The 26,324-nt window shown below is 32.8% G+C and overlaps 3 protein-coding genes across 19 annotated transcripts; 1 reads left to right on the top strand and 2 right to left on the bottom strand.

The window, feature by feature from the left end:
* Positions 1-1,030: 1,030 nt before the first annotated feature.
* Positions 1,031-2,788, bottom strand: LOC112273691 (large ribosomal subunit protein eL20y). Its single transcript, XM_024502771.3, has 4 exons — positions 2,719-2,788; positions 2,130-2,245; positions 1,843-1,906; positions 1,031-1,439 (listed from the first exon to the last, which is right to left on the bottom strand). The coding sequence occupies exons 1-4, from the start codon at positions 2,728-2,730 to the stop codon at positions 1,098-1,100; spliced, it is 534 nt and encodes a 177-aa protein (XP_024358539.1). The 5' UTR covers positions 2,731-2,788; the 3' UTR covers positions 1,031-1,097.
* A 648-nt stretch (positions 2,789-3,436) lies between these two features.
* LOC112273688 (uncharacterized) lies at positions 3,437-8,952 on the bottom strand. Of its 12 annotated transcripts, none has more exons than XM_024502763.3 (9): positions 8,777-8,952; positions 7,002-7,507; positions 6,551-6,766; positions 6,335-6,421; positions 5,846-6,038; positions 4,944-5,450; positions 4,736-4,787; positions 4,206-4,586; positions 3,437-3,827 (listed from the first exon to the last, which is right to left on the bottom strand). In XM_024502763.3, exons 2-8 carry the CDS (start codon positions 7,113-7,115, stop codon positions 4,469-4,471), a joined length of 1,287 nt encoding a protein of 428 aa, XP_024358531.1. In that variant the 5' UTR covers positions 7,116-7,507; positions 8,777-8,952; the 3' UTR covers positions 3,437-3,827; positions 4,206-4,468. The 12 variants fall into 12 exon arrangements, with proteins under 12 accessions (XP_024358531.1, XP_024358532.1, XP_024358533.1 ...); XM_024502764.3 differs by having other exon boundaries at positions 4,206-4,583; XM_024502765.3 differs by having other exon boundaries at positions 4,206-4,547.
* Positions 8,953-13,479: 4,527 nt separating this feature from the next.
* Positions 13,480-16,512, top strand: LOC112273690 (uncharacterized). Of its 6 annotated transcripts, none has more exons than XM_090245194.1 (4): positions 13,480-13,719; positions 14,007-14,371; positions 14,674-15,833; positions 16,216-16,512. In XM_090245194.1, exons 1-3 carry the CDS (start codon positions 13,707-13,709, stop codon positions 15,628-15,630), a joined length of 1,335 nt encoding a protein of 444 aa, XP_090101320.1. In that variant the 5' UTR covers positions 13,480-13,706; the 3' UTR covers positions 15,631-15,833; positions 16,216-16,512. The 6 variants fall into 6 exon arrangements, with proteins under 6 accessions (XP_090101320.1, XP_024358537.1, XP_073385702.1 ...); XM_024502769.3 differs by having other exon boundaries at positions 13,482-13,719; positions 14,545-15,833; XM_073529601.2 differs by having other exon boundaries at positions 13,558-13,719; positions 13,992-14,371.
* The last annotated feature ends 9,812 nt before the right edge of the window (positions 16,513-26,324 follow it).

The following is a 26,324-nucleotide window of genomic DNA, read 5'->3' as shown; positions in this document are numbered from 1 at the left end:
GAATCATGAGAAAAAACCATTGTGCAATGTAACAATTCTAACAATCTATTATATATAGAAATCATTGCAAACTAATATAAATTGGTTTGACAAATTTGCCAAAATGGATGAACCATTTATCTAGAATTGGTTCAAACCACTACTACTCCTACTTGTTTTTAAATTCATGAGACGATCATTGATAAAACATAGCTTCTATTATAAATAAACAAATGAATTCATGAAACTATTTTTAATCATTACAATAATGATATTTAATAACAAGTTATGTTTTATTGAAAAATTTAACATGCTTCCAAACTTCAAGAAGCTATAATTATTTTCAAATGCAATTGTCTCTCTACATTAATTCATACCATCTATTGCATATATATATATATATATATATATATAGTAAAGGTTATTAATTAACAAGAAGAAACTCTAATTATTAATTAAAAGCATCGAATCAAAAAACGTCATAAACTTCTGTAAATTCTAACTCTGTACTCACTTAAAATTTAAACAAGCTCTTATCAATATTTCAAACTCACAACTTATCATCCAATTGGAATCACAGGATGGAAAGAATCAAGTATGAATCACCAACAGATTCTGGAAGTGATGACACACTCATCAGTGAAAATTATGTACTGTTTCCATTGCAACGAGCTCGGGAGGCAATAACTGTTCCAAATAATGAGCAGGCAAAAATTGATAGTACATTGGGAAGCACAAAAATGCAAAACTGTGCAACAATATGAAATTAAGATTAAGAAACAATTGAATGCCAATCACCCCCAAACCCGGCATCAGTCAACTAAGACATGGACTGTCATATCGTAAGATAGAGAGACTTCTCAATTGACTAACAGACTAATAGAATATAATCCCATGACTCAAAGACAGTTCTGTTTCATCCTTAGGCTCAATCGTGAGATAATTCTATCAGCACACATTGAGAGCCATCATTACATTGAACAGATCATTCATCAAACATCTGGGAATCCATTCCATCACATAAACTGATGAGCTGAAATAAACAATTAGGTCATGAAAATATTTTCCTGCTTTTACTGAATTGAATTCCCAATGCATTCACGAAGACAATTAACAGTTCAGACAAAAGTGTTGGGCCTGGAAGCCTTGTAAGTGGTCTTCAAACTCCTGCTTGGTGGCCGGATCTTGCGGCTGGTCAGAGGGAACTTGATCTTCGAGTTATGGAACTGCTTGGTGTTCACACGCTTGCACAGAGCTACTGGAATAGTGGCTGTCTTGATGATCTGGATGCAAGGGGAGCGCACTCTGTGACGTGAAGCCATCTCGTCGTACATCTGCTCAACTGCTCCATTAAGTGTAAGATCACGGTATTCCTTGTACATGTTGTGGTATCCGGTACGACTTTGATACCTCACCCAAATACCGTAGTTCTTGATGGTGGTAGGGTACTTCTCAAAAATCTGGAATGGGCAACAGGAGTGTTCAGTGACACACCGATGTGCAACCTTCGGTAACCAATGCTCTCTTTAGGTTAACGAAACGTGGCATTGCCCGTTTGTCTCGAGCACACGATTTGAGGCATATTCGAGAAACAGCACAAAAGTAACAAAAATAAAAAGTAAAATGAAACAACAATTGCATTCCCAAGGGGTGTGGGACTTCATAGGATATCTCATCATTTGGATACAATCTGTGCTGTAAGGGCAGCAAGGGATTTGAACATCAACTACCAAATTTCATAGACGACTGTCTCCTTGCTTTATCGGCAATTCTCAGTTCCTAAGAGAATGATGCTACAACCATAAAGGCGAAAGTTAACAAAACCGCTGTAAGAGAAAACGTTGATTACGCACTGCAAAATACCTCATTGATGGCAAGAAGCTGCCCATGGGCCTTTTTGACCTTCTGCAACTTCCTCAAAAAGTACCTACAGAAGAACAATCCTCGCATTTAGAGTTACAGAATACATCTAGAGCATTTGAAGGAGTAAGAAGAACTCCCATTAAAGACGATGTTCCATAATGACTAACAACATATCTCTCTAATATGCACCAAACATGAAGTACTACTGCCGAAGACATAGATGAAATTTCAAAAGTAAACCGCTCCAACCTGATCTTAGAGAAGTTATTAATTAATTACGTACTTACCAAAACTTAGATTTGGCGCGCACTTCGTCCGTGGCCCACAACTTCATGCGGTAAGCCTTGGGGGTCTCATTGCCCGGGGTTGGAAGGGCTCGCCCAACCACCTGGTACTGGTGAAACTGTAAAAATAAATCCAAATCACTTGTGAATACCACGCCAAGGAAAGGCGTCACGAAAACCAAGAGCTAAACGTCAATGGCCCTGAAAAACTTCGATGCGATAACCTCTGACCTAAACATCATTTTCATCCCGCGAGATCCCAACGTGAGCTATTCGAACAACCCAACTAAAGCCACACCGTTGGAAGTCAGGGTAGTGAACCTGACAAGCGACATCCGGCTCGCCGCGACTTGCTGCATTAAACCTGGCAAAACTAAACTAAAACTACTCTGCCCCTCTTCCTAACACTAAACCCCTGTTATCGCTTCTACATACAACTGAGACAAACACCTCGTCCTCCTCGAAAAAACGAAGGCAGTAAACCTATTTACACACTTAAACCCAAGATGTAACATACAAAACTCAACACAGAATTAGGTTCGTGGCATTCTGGAGATGAAACGGCATGAGAAAATGTCAGCAGGATACGAACCCGGAAGATCATGGCTGCTGATAAAAATTGTGGGTACGAAGCGGAGGAGTGCAGGGTTCCAACAACGAGGAGGAATGGAAGAGGCTAAAGTTGTGAGGAGGGGAGGTCTTTAGAGGCCCCCGCTAGGGTTTCCCATTTAGGGCATACGTAGCACGTGACTGGAGCTGACCTTACGTCGTCAGTTTTTAAATGTAAACGGAAATTCTAGAGTCCTCTCGTTCAGGTTTCGTGAGAACTGTGCAGTTTTTGGTGAAGGGGTTGAAAGTGAGACTTGTTTCGCTCATGTGTGCGTCACAAAAGCCTAAACAGTACTTGCTACGAGTCAGTCCCAGCCCTAGTGAAGACGAATAACTTGTGTTACAGATAAACGTTTTAGGGTTCTACCAATAGTTTGAAGAAAATTCCTCCAACACCCACCAAGATACATGCCAGTCTGGCTTAAACATCATCTTACTCTTCACCTTCTCCCTCGGATTAAGGAAACCTTACCTTCAACCGAAACTACTATATGGATTGAATACATATCTGCGAAGGTGGAAGTGAAAATAACGTGTATTTCTCTGAACTAGAAGCAATAACACTACTGCCTTCATATCAACGAGTGAAGAACCGAGAGTTGGGCCCTAGCTTGCTGGCACAACAACTAGATATAGAATTAGGAATTGCACACGTAGTTTGATGGCAATTCACAGAACACATGTACACTTCGGAAAAGGTGTGCAAAAACTCCAACCCTCCAAACAAAAAATTTCAGAGGTCAATTTTAAGGATTGAAAGCAACAAGATCACCTGTTGCAACAGAGTGATTTTCCACAGCGGTATATAATGCTTGTCATGTTGTTCAATAACCGACTTGCATAACATTTATCAGCTACACTGAGTTTAAATTTATATCAAAATTACGGATTGAATGGTCAATCATTAGCAGAAAATAATCAACTGGATATTTACTCTGCCCAACAATTTCATCGCCCTGCACAAATCTGGCATCCTCATTTAAATGAACTGCTGCCAAAATACTAAAATTCAATCACTAGCAAAACCGATGGACTAAGCTCCCTTTCTCGCTCGAAGAAGTGGCTGAGTGGACTACCAGGATCTCTTCAGACCTGCAGACGCCAGTAAAGAACTTCAGTGCACTAATAAAAATCTGACAATTGAGCCAGCGTCAGTAAAGGAATAGACTGGATTTAAATGACATATATATATATATATAACACGAACAGACTCTGAAAGACCTGAATAAAACCCAACAAGAGACGCTGTGTCTAAAAGCCATTGCTGTATGTTTACAAGTGGCATTGAGAGTTCGTGGCTTAATGACATACTTATTGCTACTTGGATTGGATTATTTTCATCTTCCTTGTTTCTATTCTTAAGGAATCCTAAACGGAGGGCAGGTTAGTAATCCGCATTAATGAAAGTTATCAGTGTGGCATACGGCAAAAATTGACCTCACTTCAACCTGAGCAGTGTAACAAACAAACCTGAAAGATGACATGGCGCCCATTTTTAGTCCATCCCTGAACTAGCTGAGAGCAGGGGCATGAAGTCTTCTTCCGAAAATTGCGAAAGAAAAACCTCGGAACATCAACTTATCGCCAAAATCAGTCTTTTGTTCTCCAGTCAAACAAGGTGCATCCAAATGCCAGTGGTGAGGGTTTATTACAAACCAGGATACTGCTCCCACAGAAAATCGTCACGTGCCATTTGCTCCAGCACGTCGTTCAGGGATGGCGTGGCCTGCCAACTAGCACCGGGAGATTCCACCGCGCCGATTCCAGTAATTGCGAAATAGTCGAATTGAGCGACTGCGTCCACCTCCAATCCTTCGATTGGTCCCGCCAGAATATCCGCAATATGAGCTGCTGAGTCCACAGGACTACTATAACTCTGAGCTACGTAATCAGAACTGATTATGACACTAGGCCTCTGTACAGCAAGCGCCTGTAAACTACTCTGATCCTCATAAACTGGAGCCATATTCACGTCACTCAAGGCGCTGGCAGGAACGTACCTACTGTCAGGAATATGAGGAACTGATGAGACGAAGCCTGGAACAGCGGAATCTGCAACAGAAGGCCGCAAAAAATGATCATGCGAACTAACAGGAGGTGGAGACGTAATGTAAGGTGGTGAATTATTGGGCAGGCGTGGAGAACTAGAAGGATTATATGGAGCTGCATTGGGGTTGGGCGGTGGCTGATTAGTTGCAACACCTTTACCTCCTATACTGGAAAGCGGATTAGCAGTGGGCACAGAATGTTGAGATCGTAGGGGTAGAGCTGAAATGGTTGCAACTCTTCCAGTACTAGGATTATGGCGGGGGTTGGATCTTGTGGGTTGAGACAGCTGCAGAGGTTGTGTAGGAATCGAGACTATGGCATCAACTTGAACTCTATCGGAAGGTGTTGAGGAAGGTCTCGGTGGAAGCTGATTACTACACTCATCTGGTATACTCTCCGGAACCGTGGAGGAAGGTCTTAGAGGAGGTCGTTGTCTATGTCCTGGTAAAGAAGACAGGGGTATGGGCCGATCAGGACGAGATGAACGGACTCCAAGGCGAGCAAGTTGAGAAGCTTTTCCACGGGCTTTGCCCTTCAACTTGATGATTAAAGGATCTCTCTTTAGTGGCGAGTGAACAATCGGTGATGAACGTGAAGTGTGCGCCTGTAATAGGTTTGATTGGGCCAGTCTACTTACTCCCGTTGGGTTTTCGGCCCCGAACATACCTGTCAGATAAAGTCTGTTTCAATACTTCCAGCATAAAGACTGCTACTAATAATTATCATTAAGCTGGTGTTCAAAGCATTTGAAGTAAGGTAAAAGAAAAAGAGTGCAGTCACCACGATGTAACAATCCAAACTCAGAATCTCGTGGGATCTACTAATGTTCTTTCTTCATCCAGCACTTACTTCTCATTGGAATGCTTCACTTTTACCAGCATGTTCAAACAGTTAGACCATCAATAGTCATAGTCAAATAATCCAAATAAAATGGAAAAAGATACACCCTAAAGCACTCAAACTCATAGGAACAAATATTATGGACTCAAAAAATACAAGAACGCCTTCCAAAGAAAAGTAAGAACATGGAAGCAGACAAATGCACATATGGCGTGGCTCACTTGACAGTGTAGCGGCCGCTTGGGCTGATGCTCCGGACGCGGGAGGCACAGGTGACGGAACAGTACCACATTTTGCAACCTTTCGTAGAATTTTCCAACGAGGCTCCTCTGATGCATGACAGTGATCATTTGAATTGTTCCCCTCGCCCCACTGAGCACATGGAGCTAATGAATCGCAGACATAACAATGACACTGCAACCGAGCCCACCAATGTTTACTACAATATATAGTAAGCATGCAGTTGAGCAAGAATAGAAGCTGAGTCATTGATATAAATAACTCATTAACTTTGCAGTCTGATTAGCAAAACAATCTGCAACAGATCCTGAGACTAATGCACGAATGGACTGTCACACCAAACTGCGTACGTGATTTCCGTCGATAGAATTTAGTACATATACAACATTGTAACAAGAGCACGATAACTTATGGTAATGCAACTAAGATAATGGCTTAATCACCACGAGAATATTGAAATGGAAATTCACCTGGGAACAGTACTTGGAGTGAAGGGTGGTCTTGAACGGAAAGTGAACGCATAGATATCTAGCATGTGGAAAATCCCTGCATGCCACCTGAACAGGGAACACAAGAGCATTAGATCTAAAAGCAGTTTCAATTTTTTTTTTTTTTTTTTTTTTTTTTAGGGGGGGGGTAGCAATGGGAAAAAAATCTCAACACAATCGGTCTCTGTTTATACTTACAGGCCCTTTTTCTCCAGTCATCACCAATTCATCTGTATCAAAAGGTACAACGATATCGGTTGCCTCAACTGCACCAGGGTCCGTATCCAAAATACAACATTCATCGTCATCAATCGCACTTCTTATCACTCTTTCCCTGTCGTTCTTCGCTTTACCGGTACTTTTGGGTTTGTCGATGATAAACAAATCATCATCCTCCACGTCCATATTGAAGACCTAAACAAAAAAATCTGTTAAACAAGGATAATCCCCAAACCATTTAAGAGCCCATGCTGTGTACAAGTAATCTGCAACATGTTACACCAGTAGGTGTGGGCAGCACTTGCCACACCAACTCGTTGTAAGCACGATGAATTTAGCATTTGTATAATAAAACACAGAATTACGTCCAAAAAGATGCACACAAACATGCTATCTCTCCCCTGTTTCTTGAAACCAATGAGTGAATTACCTTCGGAAAACAAGTAAATGCTGTTGGCCCGGTTGCATCATTCCGGTCCCAGTTAGGATCTTCATCTTCATCATCTGAGCTGCTAAGGTCAAGATAAATCGGCTCGAGGACCATATTTTTAAAGCTGTAAGCAAGAGATCGCTTACTGCCAGAGGAATGAAAAACTATTGTCACTGCCTAAAATTAATAGAAATAGAATCCTCTCCCTCATTCCGATGATAACCAAAAAGCATGGGTTGCAGTCTATCTTCAGCCTCTCACTAACCACATGTTACTGCTTGTAACTTATTTCAGGAACTTGGAATTATAAAGCCAGGCCACGAGCTGCACTGTTGCTTGGCATCCAAAATATGCTTCCACTATCTCAGACCCAGTATAAATTACTATGTGCCCTTACGACATCCCAACTGATCACACTGAGAAAGTTTTCCGGTCTCAGGTTATTACACCCGGTCTCAGACACTTCGCTTGGGAGAACTCTACCATGAATATTCCTTCGCAAGATCCTGCACCAACGAACAATATATAGAGTGTCATCTGCAAAGAGCAACAAAATCCTGATCATTTATAAACCCTTAAATCCAGATACTTGCTAACCAAAAACCAATGTTTACAGCAGAACGGACTACTTAACATGAAAATAAATCATAGCATTGAAAGTCGAAAAAGTATGTAAGCCTACAAACAATTCGAAAAAGTCTGTAAACCTACGAACAACTCGAAAAAGTTTATAAGCCTACAAACACCTGGCGTCTCTTTCATAGGCCCAAACCAAAATTTCAGCTAGGAGATGAAACTAAGACCAGCTCCTGGAAACCAAGACGGCTCAACCCTCAGGGGGGCAACGACCCTAGAGGCTACAAATCTTATTGATATCCACTTTAGAAGCATTGCTACACGTAATCAAAAATCGAAATAGAAAGGTCATTAACAGGATATATATATATATATATATATATATATATATATCACAACAACTACAACAGAGCTCAACTTACCAGATGCCCTTAGAGAAATGCACGACAGAGAACAAAGAAATTGGTTAACAACCCCTAAAACTCCGACCACACACGCAAGGCCGGCTGTCACTGACGATCTGTGCAGTTTCACTTTCGACTCTCTTCTATGAAGGGCATATTAGCAAGCTCAAATGTCAAACAAAACCCAGAATGGCTGCAAATTAAAACACGTCATACAATTTTGAAAGTGTTACCCATCAAGCGGTAAAAGACATTAGATCCGCATCGACTACAGGGGTGTAAGGCGAAGTCAAAAGTACCTACCAGTTCACACATTAACGACATTCTAGTAGCAATTAAGTGCGAACCTACTAAGGAAACCATGCTGCCACTGTTACCCTAAATTAGACCTGCAAACGGTGAATTTGATGCGTTCAATCACAAAATCCACAGCAATAACAAACCCACCCCAAGCTCCAGCTTACGCCACATCAAAAACTTGCATTCAACGCCCTCATAACCGAAATCACTGAAACACGCTGCCGGCAAAGACCAGCAAAACTCTTAGCTAGAGCACCGAACTGAAACCAACACCTACAGAAGCAAAACTCCACATAATGCGCAACCGATGTAAACACAAAACCACATAGCTTAGACGTCAAAGAACAACCCTTCACAACGACAAGGCAAACATTGCCACCACAACCCACATCGAGCCAAACTCGCATTTGCCATCCCCGAAACCAAATCGAGCACCCATTCGACGATCAGTGGCAAGAGAATGCGGGGAACGATTCGGGCATCGTTGGAACGTACACAGGCCCAGCAGGCTCCAGTGGTCTCTCACAATCTTAGAGACCCTGTTGCGCTAGGAAGCGGGAAACGGTGGCGGTGCTGCTCATGCAAGCATCATCAGGTCTGTCGTTGTGAGCGAGCGAGGAGGCGACATCCCGGGCACTCTTGGCTCCATCCAGGTCCGTCTTGTTTGAGCTTTTCAGTAAGTCTGTCTGTACATTGCGATTTTCTGCTTTGGATGGATGCGGACTGATCCACAACCTCGATGATGAATGTATTGGAACAAATCCCCTCTGGAAGACGGATTCCTGCTCCAAGAATTCGCAACGCACAGGGAAACTTCGGATTTTCTCTCTAGCGCAATCACGAGCCTCGTGGTTGGTTCCTGTTTGCGGTGACATGGCGAGAAACGATGCTGATGTGGGAGAAATTCGATGTGGCTTCGGGCTCCGATTGGCATGGCGACGATTCCAATGCAACCAACGACAAACCCTAAATTCAAATTCCCTGTGCTTGAAACGTCGAAGCTGAGAAGGATGTAATAATATAAAATAAAATAAAAAAGTGGGTTTTGTTATAGGAAAATCTAACAAAGTGACAATGAGACCTAAATGATTGTTTACAGTGGATGGTATAAGGCAATAATTGAGCAAGTTTGTTGGTTGAATAGTTTTAAGTGGGTTTACTCTGCAACAACTTAGCTTTGTGGATGGTCCGCTAGTTTGAATGGTTTATTGTAAAAAGTACATATACTAGGAATTTGGAATAGGGATTTTTTAGTATAATTTACATGATTTTAGCACCAAATTTGTGTTATTTACAGGTAAAAAGTTTTAAGTTTATAAATATAGCAATTTAAGGGTGTATTTATGCTTCAAAGAGAGGATTAGAGGCCACAATTCTCAATGATGATAATCAATTAAAGGTGTAAACAATGTAAGTCAAAACAAATCTTTGAAAGGACAAATATATTGTTATGTTGCTAAAAGAGAAAAAATAGACAAATAAGCTAGACACATATATATATATATATATATATAGAAAGAATTTATAATGGCTACTATCAATGATAGAAAACCTAGAGAGTCCTGAATCAATACTAGAATACAAATAAATAAATAAATAAATATAAAAATGTTGGCATTCAATAGCTTCATGACATATCTATAAAATTCTAAAATCTAATTTATATTTAAAAACTTTTTCAAAGTTTCTTGAGGAAGATATTACCTACTTAACATATTCTACATAGTTCCATTTGCTTTTATTTACTTGATTAATATAGGCATTTATTACATTAATTACATGAAAAGCCTCTTTTTGTAATAAAATACAATGGTAAATTTTTGGACTTTAAATTTATTTATGGATCTCAATGCATGTTTTATAGGATGTTTTTGACTGGTGATATACATATATCTATATCTCTATCTAAAGAAAGCATAGTCAACTTATGTTTTTGGTGATTTTCATTTTCATTGACAAAAAAAAAAAAAAAAAAAAAAAAAAAACAAACAAAAACAAAAACAAAAACAAAACAAACAAACAGACAAATCTCTTTAAAATGAAGAAAAATAAATACACTATCTTCACATCCAAGAAAATATTATTGCAAACTTTTTCAATACTGAATCAACAAAAATAATCTTTGTTTGAGTGTAGAAATATTTTTAAAATAAAAAAGTATTTAATTATAACATCTAAATTGTTAAAATTGGAATGATATTTAAATTCATTGAAACTATTAAGGTCTTTGACAAATCTTTGGTATTGTCAATACATACTACTTAGTAATTTCAAATAACAACCAATTATTGACATGATCAAAGTCTTCATTATTTGAATATCTATTGTATTAATTTTTATTTTTTATAATACAAAGATAATACACTTAAAATGATAATATATAAATATATATTTTTTTGAAGATTCTTAAATTGTTATTGAAATTTCAAAATTCTATATAAAAACTTGATGGTATTAGGAAAAAAAAAAAAAAAAAAAAAAAAAAACACTCACACATATACACACACATCTTTTATAAGATTGTACTGACACATTTTTTTGATAAAAAATATGTTAGATTTTTATTCTAGATATTTCTTTTAAAATAGTTATTTTAACAATTTATCTTACATAATTATTTACTACATATTTTTGGATAGAAAAAATTAATCTAATTTTAATATTAATTTTAAATTTAAAAATTATACAAAATATATATTCACTAAGGATTTAGATGCAAGAAGATTCATTAAAGAGGCAAAATTATTATATAGAACCAAATATCAATAAAATAAAATTTGATAAAATTTGTAATTATATATAGAATTATGTGATGTTCTACTAATATTATACATTTGTTTTATTTTAAGTTTTTTTGTTCATATTATATATATTTATTAAAATAAATAAACAATTAATTAAACATAAACTAGATGAATGGATCAAAAAAATAGTAAATTTGTATAATAATTTTAATAAAGATGGCAAAAGATAAATCGATTTTTTTACTAATTAAGGTAAAAAAATTGATTCAATTATTCTATTAAATGATTATAAGTATATTAATAAATTGATCATTTAAAAATATCTATATTAATATTTTTATTTGTAAATATTTAAAAAAATGTTAAAAAATTATGCAATATTTCTTGTGACAAACATAAATTTAAATTAAAAACTGAATATTTGAATACTTTGTTATTTATTTATTTAGGGAAGTATTTTTTTTCTTTAGAAACTCAATTTTAATTGAAAATAAAATTATTCAATTTACTTAATTAATTTTCACAAAATTCATTTTACAAATAAAATTACATTTTATTGTTTCTATTGTAACATTAAGAAACATTTCTAGAAGTTTATACAAAAAGTATGTTCTATTTTAAATAATTTTATTTCTTATCTGATTATTTCTAATAGAGGAGCTCATAAGAAAACATTTCTTTATTTAATAATTTAACTTAAAATCTAAAGACACAAAACTTATGTATAGCCAAAAATTAAAAATACATATATTTTTACTTTTTATATTTTATATTTATTAAAAAAAATGAAACATCAAGGATTTTTTTTTTTTTTTTTTTTTTTTTTTTTTTTTTTTAAGGATGTATATAAAAATACTTTATTTTTCCATAAGAAATTATGTGTTTTAAATCAAAACTAAATACAAAAAGATTTAAAAAGAAAAAAATATTTGTTAAAACATTTGTAATAAAATTCTATGGTAAACTACATTCATAATTTTTATATAATATTGAAGCAAAAATATTTTTAATTAATTATAAAATCCAATGCACAAAAAAATATATTGTGATGCACCTATCTATTTATTAATTTATTAGTAGAGCAAGAACCCTAATACTAGTATGTGTCAAACATAATGTCTAATAAAATCTATTAAATAAATCTTTATGTTTAGGAATAAATAGCAAGTGGCAAAGTTATTTAAATCTTTCAATTAGTTATAATTTGAAGTTCTATTTGATTGATTTTATATGTTGGAAAGTAAAATCTAAATTCTTTTAAAAGAAAATATAAAGTAAAATGATTTATTTTATTTTATTGCATGTATGGTGTTATTTTCTTACACATTTATTAGAACTAGTCTAAAAATTAGTTCTAAATAGAATTAAAAATCATGCAATTTTTTCTAATAATTCAAATTATTATTATTTCATTATAATTACTCAAATTTTAATGTATTTTTCTTATCTAGTATTTAAAACCTCATTAAAAGAAGTAATGCTATATATTATACATTAAGCTATATATATATATATATATATATATTATTGTTTTCTTGCAAAATTTTCTACTTTTAGATATTATTGTTGATTTAAGATATTATTATTAATAGTAATAATAATTATTTATAATAGATATTTTAGTATATGCAGATGCTTACATTATAAAAAATACTTATTCCAATCATTAAATTTAAGCCAAGTTTTTATTTTTTAAGTTGATTCAAAAGATTATTTTTTAAATATATACAATAAGTTTAAGTCTACTTAGTCTAAAAATTGCGATATACTTCAATTCTTTAATAACAATATTAATTTAATATTATACTAATATTCATTTAAATTCTTCTTAATGTCATTATTATAAGTTTAAATACACTTATCTTGACTTATAATGTGTAAATTATTTACTATAATACATATACTAAAAATATTAAATATTATTTTTAAATTAGTCAATTTTATTATATATTATTAATTCAAAGATTTGACTAATTTAAAAAATAGTGGCTTTCAAAACACTTACCTAGCAAAGGTAATCTTTGAGTTTTGTCATGGTTCTTATAGATTCACTTATATTGTTGTTAAGTACACACATGTGTTTGCCAAAAAAATATAAAATGCAAATGCTCCAATCTAATTGTATTTATAATTTAAAAGCCAATTGTTCTTACTTCATTGCATTTTTATCTTTTATCATTAGAATATACTTGTTTTTGTCTACTTTCCTAAAAATCTTTACGGCATATTTTTCTAATAATAATATCACATTCTTCTCTTATAATCTTAGATAGTGAGGCCATCTCTTTTAATTAAATGGATTGTTCATCCATAATTCAACCAAATAAGGAATGTATTACCGTGCTTCTTCTGTGACTCGCACCAAACACACCCAGCACGGTGACCCCCAACACCACATCATCCGCCGACTCAAATCATCTCAACCCAACTCAATCCCAGCCCATCGCTGAATGCATAGCCAGTTCTCCGAACGGATATCCTTCTTCTTCTGAAAGTGGGTTCCTGTGAGTCACTGATTGCTTCTGCAAAGAATTAATTAATTCCTCATGGGACCAGGCGTTGTTGTTGGGGATCTGAGCTCGCACAGCAGGAGCAGGAGGACGAGGACCCAGGGTTGCGTTGTGCAGGAAGAAGAAGAAGAAGCTTGCGCAGGCAGGCAGTGCGGCTATGTCTGGTAGAATATGGAGTTAGCAGGTGGGTAACCTTCCTTGGGCCCTATTTACTTGACAACTTTAATTCCTTGATTGAGTGGTTAAGCTGCTGTCCATGGCTATGGAACCACGAGTAGCAGGTACACTCACATTATGCGGTGCTATAGATAAATTGTGAAGTGCCGGTGAGATTTGCAATTTTTCAAGATTTTTTTCGCTACTTCTAATTCTTTGCGGAAATGTTTTGGATTGTATCGGTGGTGTCTCAATTAAACTTTGTACCGCCTCTCTTGGTCTCGGATTTGTGCCTCACAGCTTTTCTCCAACCAGGTACCGAAATTCATTGTTATGGCCGCGGAATTTCGGCTTTCGACGTCGGGATGCGTAGGTTCATATCTGGAGATGTAATTTCGAATACGTTGCTTGGCTATGGATTGTGCATATGTAGAGAGAGAAGAAGAGGGGGCTCTGTGCGGTGTGGCTCAGAAGAAACTCCAAATTCCATTTTGCAAGAAGCTGGGAGTAAGAGACGAGCTGCCAGAACGGCCGATACAGTGGTTATGAGAATAGAGCGGAGCAACGAAGCCACTGAGAGGAGAGCGTTGGCCAAAGGTTCAAAGAGGCTGTATCCTCGTGCATTGTTGGAATCTCTCGATGTGCGTATCAAGCAGAATGAATGGGAGTCTGCTTTGAGGGTACGGCTTCGCTACCTTCCAACGTCTTTTGCTAGGAATAAGCTCTACATTGCAGCTGTAGAAACTTGTTTTTTGGCTTATCAAAAGCTTTTCCTTGACGATTGACAGTTAAGGGCGTGCATGGGAATCATCTTTTTGAATGATGTTTGTGAAGAGATGGCTCAACGTGGCAGGTATTCGAGCTTGTGAGAATACAAGAGTGGTACACTGCGGAAGTGTCCACTTATGTTAAACTGTTGACTATGTTAGCAAGGGTCAAGCAGCCCCAAGCGGCCTCAAACCTCTTTGACTTCTTGCTGCAGGACAAGTTACGGCCCACCCTTGAGATATTCACAGCTTTGATTACTGTCTTTACGAAGAGCAACCTCCTGAAGAAGGCTTTCGAAGTTTTTGAGCAGATGAGACTATTTGATGGATGTTTACCCGATAAGTACGCGTACACCACGATGATCAAGGGGTGTTGCGATGCGGGGCTTTATGATCAAGCGAAGAAGTTATTTAATGAGATGATGAGAGAAGGTGTTGAGCCAACCATTGTCACGTACAATACCCTTATCTTTGGGTATGGGAAAGCCGGTTTGTTTGCGGAGATTGAATATTTGCTTTCTTTGATGGAGGCAAACGGTATAACGCCAGACACAATCACATGGAACACGTTGATACGAGTCTTTGGGCTGCATAACCGAATACCTGAAATGGAGCAAGCTTATGAGGGACTTCTTGCGCAAGGTTTAATGGCCGATGAAGTGACTCTCAACAGTCTTATAGGAACATACGGGAGGGCGGGCTTGTACGGGAAGATGGAGTGCGTGACTGATTTCATGCGGAGGTACAGTTATCCAATGACAACGGTAACCTACAACATAATTATTGAAATTTATGGTAAAGCTAGAAAGATTGAGCAAATGGACACAGCTTTCAAGAGAATGAAAGCTCAGGGCTTGAAACCTAACTGTATCACATTTTCTTCTATCTTAAGTGCTTATGGTAAACATGGAGAATGGCACAAAATTGAGAAAATCATGCGGCAAGTGCGACATTATAATGCTGCTGATACTGCCGTGTACAACGCTGCTATTGATGCTCATCGGAGGGCCCTAGATTTTGAGGCTATGGAGAAACTGTTTGAGGAGATGAAGATGGAAGGTGTCGCACCTGATGGTATTACATATACCACATTAATTGAAGCTTACGGGAGAGTCAGGAAGCTGCAGAAAGCACGGGAATTGCAAGAGGAGTGGGACGCATTAAAGAAATGACTCTAATCTTAACAAGTGACCGAGTAATGGTATCAATCATTGTTTTAGACGGAGAAAAACATGAGCAAGAGGAGAATCTTTTCGGATATTTAGGCCCAACGGCTTGATATTGAAGGCTTTCTCTGGCTGGCCCTTTTTACTACACAAAGGAGTATTTCTTGATCGATGACAAGCCATCGATGAGCATAGGAAAACCATCTGAGGTACTTCAACTTTATATTGGACTCTCTATACAAATAATCTAAATCGTAACTTTACTTGATTTCCTCTTTCTTTCAATTTACCAAACTTCTTTCTGGTATTAGTTACGTGCCATTCCGCTACAATCAAAGCTTTGACTTGGAAGCTGGCATGTACAGTAAACATGTAGACTTGTTTAGTAAGCAAATCGAAATGAGTAACTAATAACACAGAATGGGTCGCCGAGCGTACATGAACTCTCAGAACCCTTTCATTTAGTTATATCTGCCTTTTGATTTTATGTTTTTATTTTTCATTATGTTTCTAAGCTCATTTATTTTTAAGCATATATATATATATATATATATATATTTGCTGGCTAACTAGTGGCGGTGTTCGAAACAGGTAATTTGCTTGAAGAAAGCAGGGCATGAATCTGCAAGTCTGCCTTGATATTACAAAAAGACAATGTTGTGTCATGTGTATTGACAAGGACCCTGACGATTGCACTGTTGCTAGGAGATCGTCAGTTGTACTCTTCTGTACATATCTGGATATGGATTGTCAGAGTGAGAAAAGACCGAGTAGGGATTGAGTTAACATGAGATAATTGTGACGGGTTCAAAAGTGTCCTTCCTGTCCATGTTTTGATGACTAATGAATTTGGAAGTCTCATGGTCACTTGATGGACTTATTGCACAATTTCTCTCGATTCAAATTCATTATTATATGTTATATGAATTATGTAAAATAAGAATGGAATAAGTCATTGACTTGAATCTAAGTATACAATTTTTTAAACTAATTATTATTTATTCTGTTAATTTAGATTTTTATTGTTTTGATTATATTTGTTAAAGTTTTTATTTATTTATTTATTATTTTTACTACAACTGACATGTTTGATCTTATTTTTAACTTTTAAAAACGTTTAAAAAAATTATGCTACATAAATATTTCAATAATATGATGAAGAAAAATTACTAATCAAGCTTTTAGAAATGATCTCTAATGAAAATTTAAAAATTGTGAAAAATTATCAAAATTAGTATTGATAATTTAAGCTTCTCATCTACTAACAAGTATCATATGAAGAAATAATATAAGATATATTTATATATGGTTTGATATATATATATATATATATATATATATTTATTACTTATATTTTTTACAGAATATATGTTATATGAATTATTTTTTATATTCTTGGAAATTAAGTCTAAGATAATATATAGTCAAAGACATGAATCATAATAAATTCTAAAGAAACAATATACTCTTATAACACTCAAAGTAAGAAAGTAGACAAATCAAAGATAGATGTAAGATAGAAACTAGAATGGCTATTGCCAAATACAAAGAAACTAGAAATTCTTGAGCCAAGACAAAAACATTAGAAAGGCATTGACAAGAGTGAGGAATGCCTTATTCTTGCCTACATATATATTATATAACTAAGTGCTATGGAGTGATATTCTATAGGTCATTTAAGACGTGTCTATCTTATGGGACATGTGTTAAATATGCAATGCAAGATTCTAACATGTGAGCTACATGGTCAACTTATAAAACATTTGACTAATATAAGCAATAACTAACCAACTTGCAAATCAAGTTGTCAACATGTCCAATACATAGCCAATTTGTTTGCAAAGTTTTTAACCTACTTATTACCAACAAATGCTTATAAATTCAAATCCATGTCCATAGAGGTTTTAAGAAGCTACTCCAAAAGATAATATTAAATTTACTTATTTCTACTTCTATCTAATTTCTCTAATCTTTATTAGTATTGGTGTGTTTGTTGTTGTGTTTTGTGAAGTTTGCTTGAGAATGCACAAGATACTTAACTGTGGAAGGTAAAATGGAACTTGCAACAATAAGACCTCAACAATTCTAATAGGATTCTAAACAAATTCTAATTAAATTATTACAATGTCAATCAATCTTTAATTAAATTCCAAAAAAATCTTAAAGAATTTACAAAAGAAACATAAAGAAATCATAAATTAAATATATATATATATATATATATATATATATATAAAAAATAAAAAATTCCTAAAGAAATATCAAATTTTTTTTAAAAGAATATTAAAAATGGAAATCCTAATTGAATCCTAACCAAATTTTAATGTAACCATTAACAAATTTTAATGAAATTTTAAACAAATCCTAATGAAATCTTAAATAAATCTTAACCAATTTTAGACCAAATCATAATAAAATCCTAATAAGGTCCTAATCAAAGCCTAGACCGAATTCTAATCAAATCCTAATCAAATCCTAATCAAATCTTAAATCTTAACTAAATCTTAACCAAATCCTAAACAAATCTTAATAAATTACTATAGCTTTTTTGAAACCTCAATAAATAATAATTAAATTGTTGATTTTGAGTAAAATTACATCCAGATTTTAATCTACAAGTAATTTACAATCATACAAAATTTGAAAAGAATCAAACTCACCAATTGAAAGTAAAACTTCCAAAACTTTTAGGAGGTTGGCCAGCTTCCTTTTCCAACTTGAATGTTGATCTTTCAATATAGATTTCTCCTTGCAAAATTGTTTAATTGCTCCAAAACTTGATTGGTGTGTAGGTATTTAAGTCTAAATTTCTCTTACCAATTTTTTCTTCAATCAAATTGGCCAATATTGTAAGATTGCAAAAATCTTTACTAATCCTAAATTTCAATAATCTAAGACCATAATCCAAAAAAAATTCCATAATCTTCAATCTAATTATTTGATTGACATAAATAAATTTACATATATTTACAACAAACACATTAACCAAGTGACAATTTTTCACATATAAATATGATGTGACACTCACAAAATCATTAAATTTGTGAACTTCTTTTTATTTCTAAAATTCCAAACCTATAGAATAAATTTCTAACTTTGAAAAGCTCTCAAAACCTCAATATATCTTCAAATCACATGAAATCAACTCTCAAAAATCCTCTCATAGGTTTTCTTTTAAATTCCACTCTTTAATCAACCAAAGAATCCCAAAAATAGCATAGGTATATAGTTTTGTGCTTCAAGAAATGATTTTGGCCCTAATTGGCAACCAATCCTCTCTAGGTATCATTTCTTGTTTTTTTGAGGTAATTTTTGCTAAAATCAACTCCTAACTTCTTCTTATATATGCCTTTCACATATTCCTATATCCTTTATTTTTTAATTTATCTTATTTAATCTTATTTATCACTATACAAAATAAGTAAAATTCATTTTTGTACAAAGATTTTACTACTTGCCTATCTTTTAGATGTGTTTTTTTATTATATTTTTTTGATTAGGCTCTTCTATTATAAAATATTTTATTTCTATTTTCACCTAGTAGCTATTTTTTTATACAACACTATGATATATATATTTGATAAAAAATATATATTTTTTAATTAATTATAAATTTATTTTATATAATATTTTATAATTTTTTTTTTAAAATCAAGTATTTATAAACTTAATATATAATTAAAATATTTAAGATTTAAATTATAATACACATATTAGCTTTATATTTTATAAATATTTAATTTGTTATATTTTTTATTTTAAGAAATATTATATTTAAAGCCTTATTATATTTACTTAAGTCGATATTTTTTTGTCTTTATTTTTATTTTTAATTTTAATTTTATTTTTTTATATACAAGATAAAAAGATGATACTATTTTATTATAATTTTAATATCTTTCAATAGTGATTTAATATTATATTGTATTTGAAGTAAGATCACATTTAGCTTGCATATCAATAAGCAAATGCAATATTTTTAATAATTTTTATTTAATATTGTGTTTGCTTAGTAAATAATTTAATTTAATTTTTAAATTTTTTTTAGAATAAATTTTATTTTTATAAAATTTAAGATACTAAAATATTTTATTTTATATTATTTTTTGATGATTTTTGATATTTTTGTTTAGAAATTTATAAAATTAAATTTAAAAAATTGAAATATAGTATTTTTTCATCTATTAAAATTATTAATTTTATATCTATATAATATCTTATTTTATATAAAAATTTCTTTAATAAAAACATCAATAAAAATTTTACATAATTTGAAAGTGTTTTAAAAAACAACTCTATTATTATAAATAATTATAGTTCATATTTGGATTTATAAAAAAATTAGATTTTATAATTTTATTAAATTTACTTTAATTTTTGTATATGAACTAGATTTTAATTTTTTAATTTTAATAATTATATTTTTTTTATAGTAAAAAATAATTACTTCTTATCACATATTTTAAAATTTTAAGTAAAATTTAGATATATTTATAGTATATTTTTTATATCGTATTTATTTAAATATCCAATAAAAGACCATTCTCAATCTTGTCAAAGCCTTTCTTATACTCTACTCTTGATATTAGATTCTCTAGTATCTTTGTATTTGACAATAGCAATTCTAGTTCTTTTCTATCTTACATGTAATTTTTTTTCTTAGTATTTTATTTCTTTATTAATATATGAAAGTATTATCTTTTGGATTTTATCTAGACTCATGTTCTTTAAAATTTGCTAAGATTTATATGTAAAATAATAATGCTTGATTTTTCTTGATAAAGAATAAATTAGCTTTAATTTCTAAAAAAAATCAAAGTGTTTTAGAGGTTTTAGATTATCCTCTTTTAAGTTGATATTTTTTTTGCCATATATATTTTTTTAAATTTAGTTTTATTTTATATAAACTATAAATTTCTTATAATTGTGTCAAAATTAAAAAATTAAAAAATAGAATAGTATAGATGGTAGAATGCATGCAAGGTTTTATGATTCTTATGTATTAACTTTTTTTATAACTTCAACCAACATTAAGAATGATTAATCATGAAAAAATTAAATTAAGAAGTTCTTTTTAGCAATTGTACTATTTATTATAATATTTAATTATTTAGTTTGAAAAAAGTCTTTGTTCTCTCTTTCACCAAATATGTTGTAATGCATGAAGTCTTGCTTGAGAATGTTTCGGGCACTTAGCTGTGGAAGGTAGAATGGAAATTACAACAACAACATCCTAATTCTAATAGAATACTAACTAAACTCTAATTAGACCATAATAATGCTAAGCAAGCTTTAATCAAATTCAAAGAAACCTCAAAGAAATTTCAAAGAAACAATAAGAAATCTTAAAGAAATATTAGAATGATCACAAATATATCTCAAATACATCTCAATTCAATCTTAATTTAATCCTAGTTAAAATCCTATTGGACTTCATTCAAACTCTAGGCCAAAACTAATTAAATCTTAAATCCTAAAAAATCCCTAATAAAATATTAAATCCTAAATCAAACCCTAAATCTTAAATAAAATCCTAAATCCTAAACCAAACCCTAAATCCTAACAAAATCCTAAATCAAACCCTAACCAAATCCTAAATGAAACCCTAACCAAACTCTAAATTCTAAACCGAATCTTAAGCAAATCCTAGTAATTCCTACAACAGTTTCAAACCTCAATAACTAATGAATGAACTGTGGATCTTAACTAAAATTTTGCATACTTCTTAAAAACTAAGTTGAAAACAAGCACAAAAGTTTTGAAAAGGATCGGAATTACCAAATAGACGATAATCTCAAAAACGTGCTTGGGTACTTCTCCAACCTTGATGCCAATCTCCCAGAGCCAATATCTCTCGTTTTTACCATTCGATTGATCTCAAAATTCTCATGTTCATAGAGAAACAAGTCTAATATCCTTTCACACAAATTTCACTCCAATCCAACTAGTAGATTGCAAGAAATCTTAAAAACTCTCACTAGATCTAAAATTCTACTTTTTGAGACCTTGACCTAGTTAAACCTCAATAATCATCAATTCAACCATTAGATCGAGCTCAAATTCACAACACATATTGAACACAACTATGATCATTAAGCTGCAAAATTTCACTTATAGATCTATTATAAAACTCTTGAAATCATCCAAAATGTAAACCCTATTTTATTTCACAAAACCTAAGTCATCCAAAACAAACCTTGACTTTGCAAAGCTCTTAAAAAGTCAATACAAATCCAAATCACCCAAAATCAATGCTCATAGAAATCTTATCCAATCTTCTATCAAATCCTATTCTCCGATTGGCTAAAGAGTCCCAGAATCATTGTCGAAACTCGGTTTTGTGCCTCATGGTCTGATTTCGACCCTGGTTCATAACCGGCCCTCTCTGGGTATCAATATCTAGTTTTTCTAAGTAAATTTTGCTAGAATTTATTCTTAACTTCCTTCTAAAGATGCTTATATCATTTATTTTTCCAATCTACTTTATTTTGCCTTATTTATGGCCCTACAAAGTAAATAGAAGTCACTTTTCTTAAAAGGCAGCATTACTACTAAAAGTTTTACTATCTCCCTATCTTTTATCCATATTTTTCTACTTTATATTTTCACTTAGCTCTTCTATAATAAGATCCATTTTATCATCTTTCACCATATAGTCATGTTACAACACGACTTCTACCCCCTCTGAACTTGTGCATCCTCCGGTATGCACCAAGTAATCAAACTTTGTTTGATTCATACAATATTTTCAATGTCCTCATCCTATTCTTCTCTTTCATATTCGCTATTTAAATCAAAATCTTCTTATTGTCTTGAAAGATTTATGTCTTTAACAAAGTCTTCTATATTTATTTATATTTTTTTTTGTATAAATATCTTCACTCGCTTCCATTGTCATCATCTTTTAATCCAATATATGCAATTTTCTTCAAGAATCTTCCAATCCATTTTCTTGATAAATACCAAAAATCTTTCATCATCTTGTAATGTTCTTAACTCACATAATTCTTTCTCAATATATATGTATATGTATATATATATATATATATATATATATATATATACATATATATATATATATACATATATATATATATATACATATATATATATATACATATATATATATATATATATACATATATATATATTATTAAAATAATATAATTATGTACTTAATATATAATTTATTAAGTAATATGGTGAGAGCCATATTAATAGATCTTACTTGGTTGTAGAATATAATTTGATTATTACCTTGAAAAGAGGTTGTTTAAAAAGATTACTATAGAATTTGTATAAATTTAATTTCTTTTTTGATAGTAGGTTTTAAGATTGGTTTTGGTTGATAGTAACTTCTAAATATTTAGAGTCATCTTTCTTAGACATTGGTGACATTTGAAAACTTATTTTGGTTTTTTTATTTGGTATTTTGAGCATAAATTTTATAAAACTTATTAGAAAAAAAAGATAGATGAAAGAATTCAGTAGCAAAGGGAGTATTCACGGTACCAATATAGATGACTGGAGATGGATGATAAAAATATCCATTCCTATTAATTAAAAACCATGACCAATTGGCTTTGAGGAGGCTACCCGAGGCCATATTAGAAATTAGGGTTAGTTTTTTGGAGCCATTCGAACTTTGAAGGCAAGGGTGAGCAAGTTTAGCATTTAGGCTATGGTTTTGGTCCACGTTTTGTATGATTTGGAGTTTATGTAAAGGAAATATAGGCGCTCAAAGTTAAGAGGTTGATTTGGGAGCTACTATCACTCTTTTTGACATAATATACATTATCGTATTACATGCTATCTAGCTTGAGAATGCACCGGGCATCTGGCTGTGAAAGATAAAATGATGTTTTGCAAGTATTCAAGTAGTCTAGTGGATTTCATGATAGTTTGTGGGCTGGACATAGAAATATTTATATCACCTTTAATAAGCTCAAAGAAAAATATTGGTGGCATAACATGTATAGAGATGTGGTGAAGTTTTTAGAATTATACCAAACTTGTCAAATATACTCCGAGATTTGATATAGCGATGGATTATATCCTACATATCCACTTGCAATACATTATAAATGGATTGTGGATCTAGTTACTATGCTTATGAGGATATGGCAAATGTAATACTTGGCTCTGGCATGAGAAGATTTATCTAACCAAGTAAAAGGAAGAGCTCTATAAACAAAATCCACTGAAGGAGTTTGTAGATTTTTACGAGAAGATGTGATTTGTAGATATGGATGTATTATAAAAATTACTGCTGATCGTGAGGAATTGGATGTATATGAAGCTAGACAATTCTTTGAGAGATGTGTAGTCAAGCTTGTAGTTACTACATCTTATAATTCGAAAGGCAATGCTAAGAGTGAGAGAGGTCATCCTCCTATTGTAAAAGCCATTGTTAAAGCTTGCAAAGGAAGAGCAAGAGAATGGCCAAGATTATTACCATTTGCTCTTTGGGCTGATTGTACTACTCATAATTTAGTAAGTGGATATTTGTCGATAGAGTTAATGCAAAGACAGAAGCCCATTATACCCATTGAAGATCAAATACCTACTTGGAGTATCTTACCTTAGCAAGATAATATATCTAAAGAAGAACTTCTTCTACTTCAAATTCGTCAAGTAGAAAGAAGACCTGAAGAAGTGGAAAAAATAATTATAAGGCTGAGAGAGTCGCGCTTGAAGAATAAAGATAGATTTGATAAGCGACACAAGTTGAGGCTAAAAGATATTCAAAAAGGTGATTGGGTTCTAGTATATGACAACAACTTGGATAATCAACATAGTGCTCTTAAAAAGTTCTTTAAGCATTGGTTTGGGCCTTATGTGGTTGTACATGTTTTGGATAATGCTACATATGCATTAAGAGAATTAGATGGAACAATATTCAAAATTTCAATTGCAAGAAAACGTATAAAATTTTTCAAACAACAGAATCAAGAACTAGTCCTCGATGATGTTGAAGGAGAATTTGATCTATCTAGTTATGAGGAAGAAAAATTGGATTTTGAAGAAGACAATACTGAGGAGGTAATATGATGCCGACCACAACTTTGGTTCTTCTTGGTGCATACCGGAAGATGCATAGGTTTAGAAGGGGTGGATGTTGTATTGTGGTTCGGCTATTATATGAAAATAATGTAATTATGTACTTAATATATAATTTATTAAGTAACATGGTAAGAGCTATGTTAGTAGATTTTAGTTGGTTGTAGATTGTAATTTGGTTATTATCTTGAAAAGAAGTTGTTTAAAAAGAGTACTATAGAATTTATATAATTTTAATTTCTTTTTTGATAGTGGCTTTTAAGATTGATTTTGATTGATAATAACTTCTAAATATTTAGAATTACCTTTGTAAGATATTGGTGACCTTTGAAAACTTCTTTTGGTTCATTTATTTGGTATTTAGAGTATAAATTATGTAAATCTTATAAAAAAAAGGATTGAAGAAGGGTTTTGGTAGTAAAGGGAGTAATTAAGGTACCAATATAGATGAATGGAGATGAATGATAAAAATCTCCAGTCTTATTGATCAAAAATCATAACCAATGGACTTTGAGGAGGTTGCCTGAGGCCATATTAGGGATTAGGGTTAGTTTCTCGAGGCCATTCAAGTTTTAAAGACTAAAGTCAAAAGGTTTAGGTTTTGGCTATGGTTTTGGTGCAAGTTTTGTATCATTTGGAGTTATTATGAAGAAGTTATAGGTGCTCAAAGTTAAGATGTTAGTTTTTGATCTACTGTCACTCTTTTGGATATAATACACACGTACAGATAGAAATTGAGGATTGACAATTGCGACTAAAGAGAGCACTTTTGCGGCTATACTTTTTACATACTACTTATTGGATTTCAAGTTGGTATGAAGGAATTATTAGATTTTGAAGTCAATGCATGTAATCTAAGGGTAGTAAGTAAACCGATTTACTAGTGGTTGTCTCTTGAGCTATAAATTAGGATTTAGAGTGCCTGCTAGGGTTTCTTAAATGCCAAAAGTTTGACAATGAATTTATAGTTGATTTTTTTTGTGGTAAAATTTAAGGATGAATTCTACCTATCTTGTAAATTTGAGACAAACTGAATAGTTAGATCAATAGTTATGATTTTCTAAAATTTGAGGCAAGAAAATCCTTTGTGGAAAAAATATGTTTTGAAGAGATTTTGTTATAATTGGAGTTTTATACAAAAATAAAGGAATTTTGGAAGCTAAGACAAGAATCATATAAAGATTTAAGCTACACTCTCTACATCTAAATATCCAGTATATTCCCTGATAGCAACACATGCCATACGACAACGGAACAACCAGGATCATCTTCTAACTCTACATGGAACAAGCCTAGCAGGTATATATCGATGGAGACACTCAATATACGAGATGGAAGTACAAGAAGACCACTTTGTTATTTCTATTATAGACAAATTGAACATTATGCCAGTGAATGTTCCAATTCCAGAGCTAGTGACGATTATGCACTAGTATGTACAAATTGCAAGCTGTTGGGACATACTTATCAGCAATATAATGCTCCGTTCAATTTCAATAATCAAGATTAGCAGATCCAAAGCCAACAAACAATGGAGGAGATAAATCAAGGTCTTTAAGATTCATTAGTTCATTGAGTAGAAGTAGTCCAAGCTGTCCATACAAGAAGTCAGCAAAAGGAGAAAGGACCAATTCAACATT

The sequence above is a fragment of the Physcomitrium patens genome, chromosome 20 (genome assembly GCF_059467195.1).
Source record: "Physcomitrium patens ecotype Gransden chromosome 20, ASM5946719v1, whole genome shotgun sequence".
Taxonomy (NCBI): Eukaryota; Viridiplantae; Streptophyta; class Bryopsida; order Funariales; family Funariaceae; genus Physcomitrium; species Physcomitrium patens.
This window is presented reverse-complemented; position numbering and strand designations above follow the sequence as displayed.

Coding starts and splice junctions, on each gene's coding strand:
- LOC112273691 (XM_024502771.3), bottom strand. Junction 1,907..2,129: donor CGCGCCAAATCTAAGTTTTG/GTAAGTACGTAA, acceptor GTTCTTCTGTAG/GTACTTTTTGAGGAAGTTGC. Junction 1,440..1,842: donor AGCTTCTTGCCATCAATGAG/GTATTTTGCAGT, acceptor TGCCCATTCCAG/ATTTTTGAGAAGTACCCTAC.
- LOC112273688 (XM_024502752.3), bottom strand. CDS start 7,115: ATGGTCCTCGAGCCGATTTATCTTGACCTTAGCAGCTCAGATGATGAA. Junction 6,422..6,550: donor TGACTGGAGAAAAAGGGCCT/GTAAGTATAAAC, acceptor TTCCCTGTTCAG/GTGGCATGCAGGGATTTTCC. Junction 5,451..5,845: donor AGCGGCCGCTACACTGTCAA/GTGAGCCACGCC, acceptor TTTATCTGACAG/GTATGTTCGGGGCCGAAAAC.
- LOC112273690 (XM_024502767.3), top strand. Junction 14,372..14,544: donor AATGGGAGTCTGCTTTGAGG/GTACGGCTTCGC, acceptor TCAACGTGGCAG/GTATTCGAGCTTGTGAGAAT.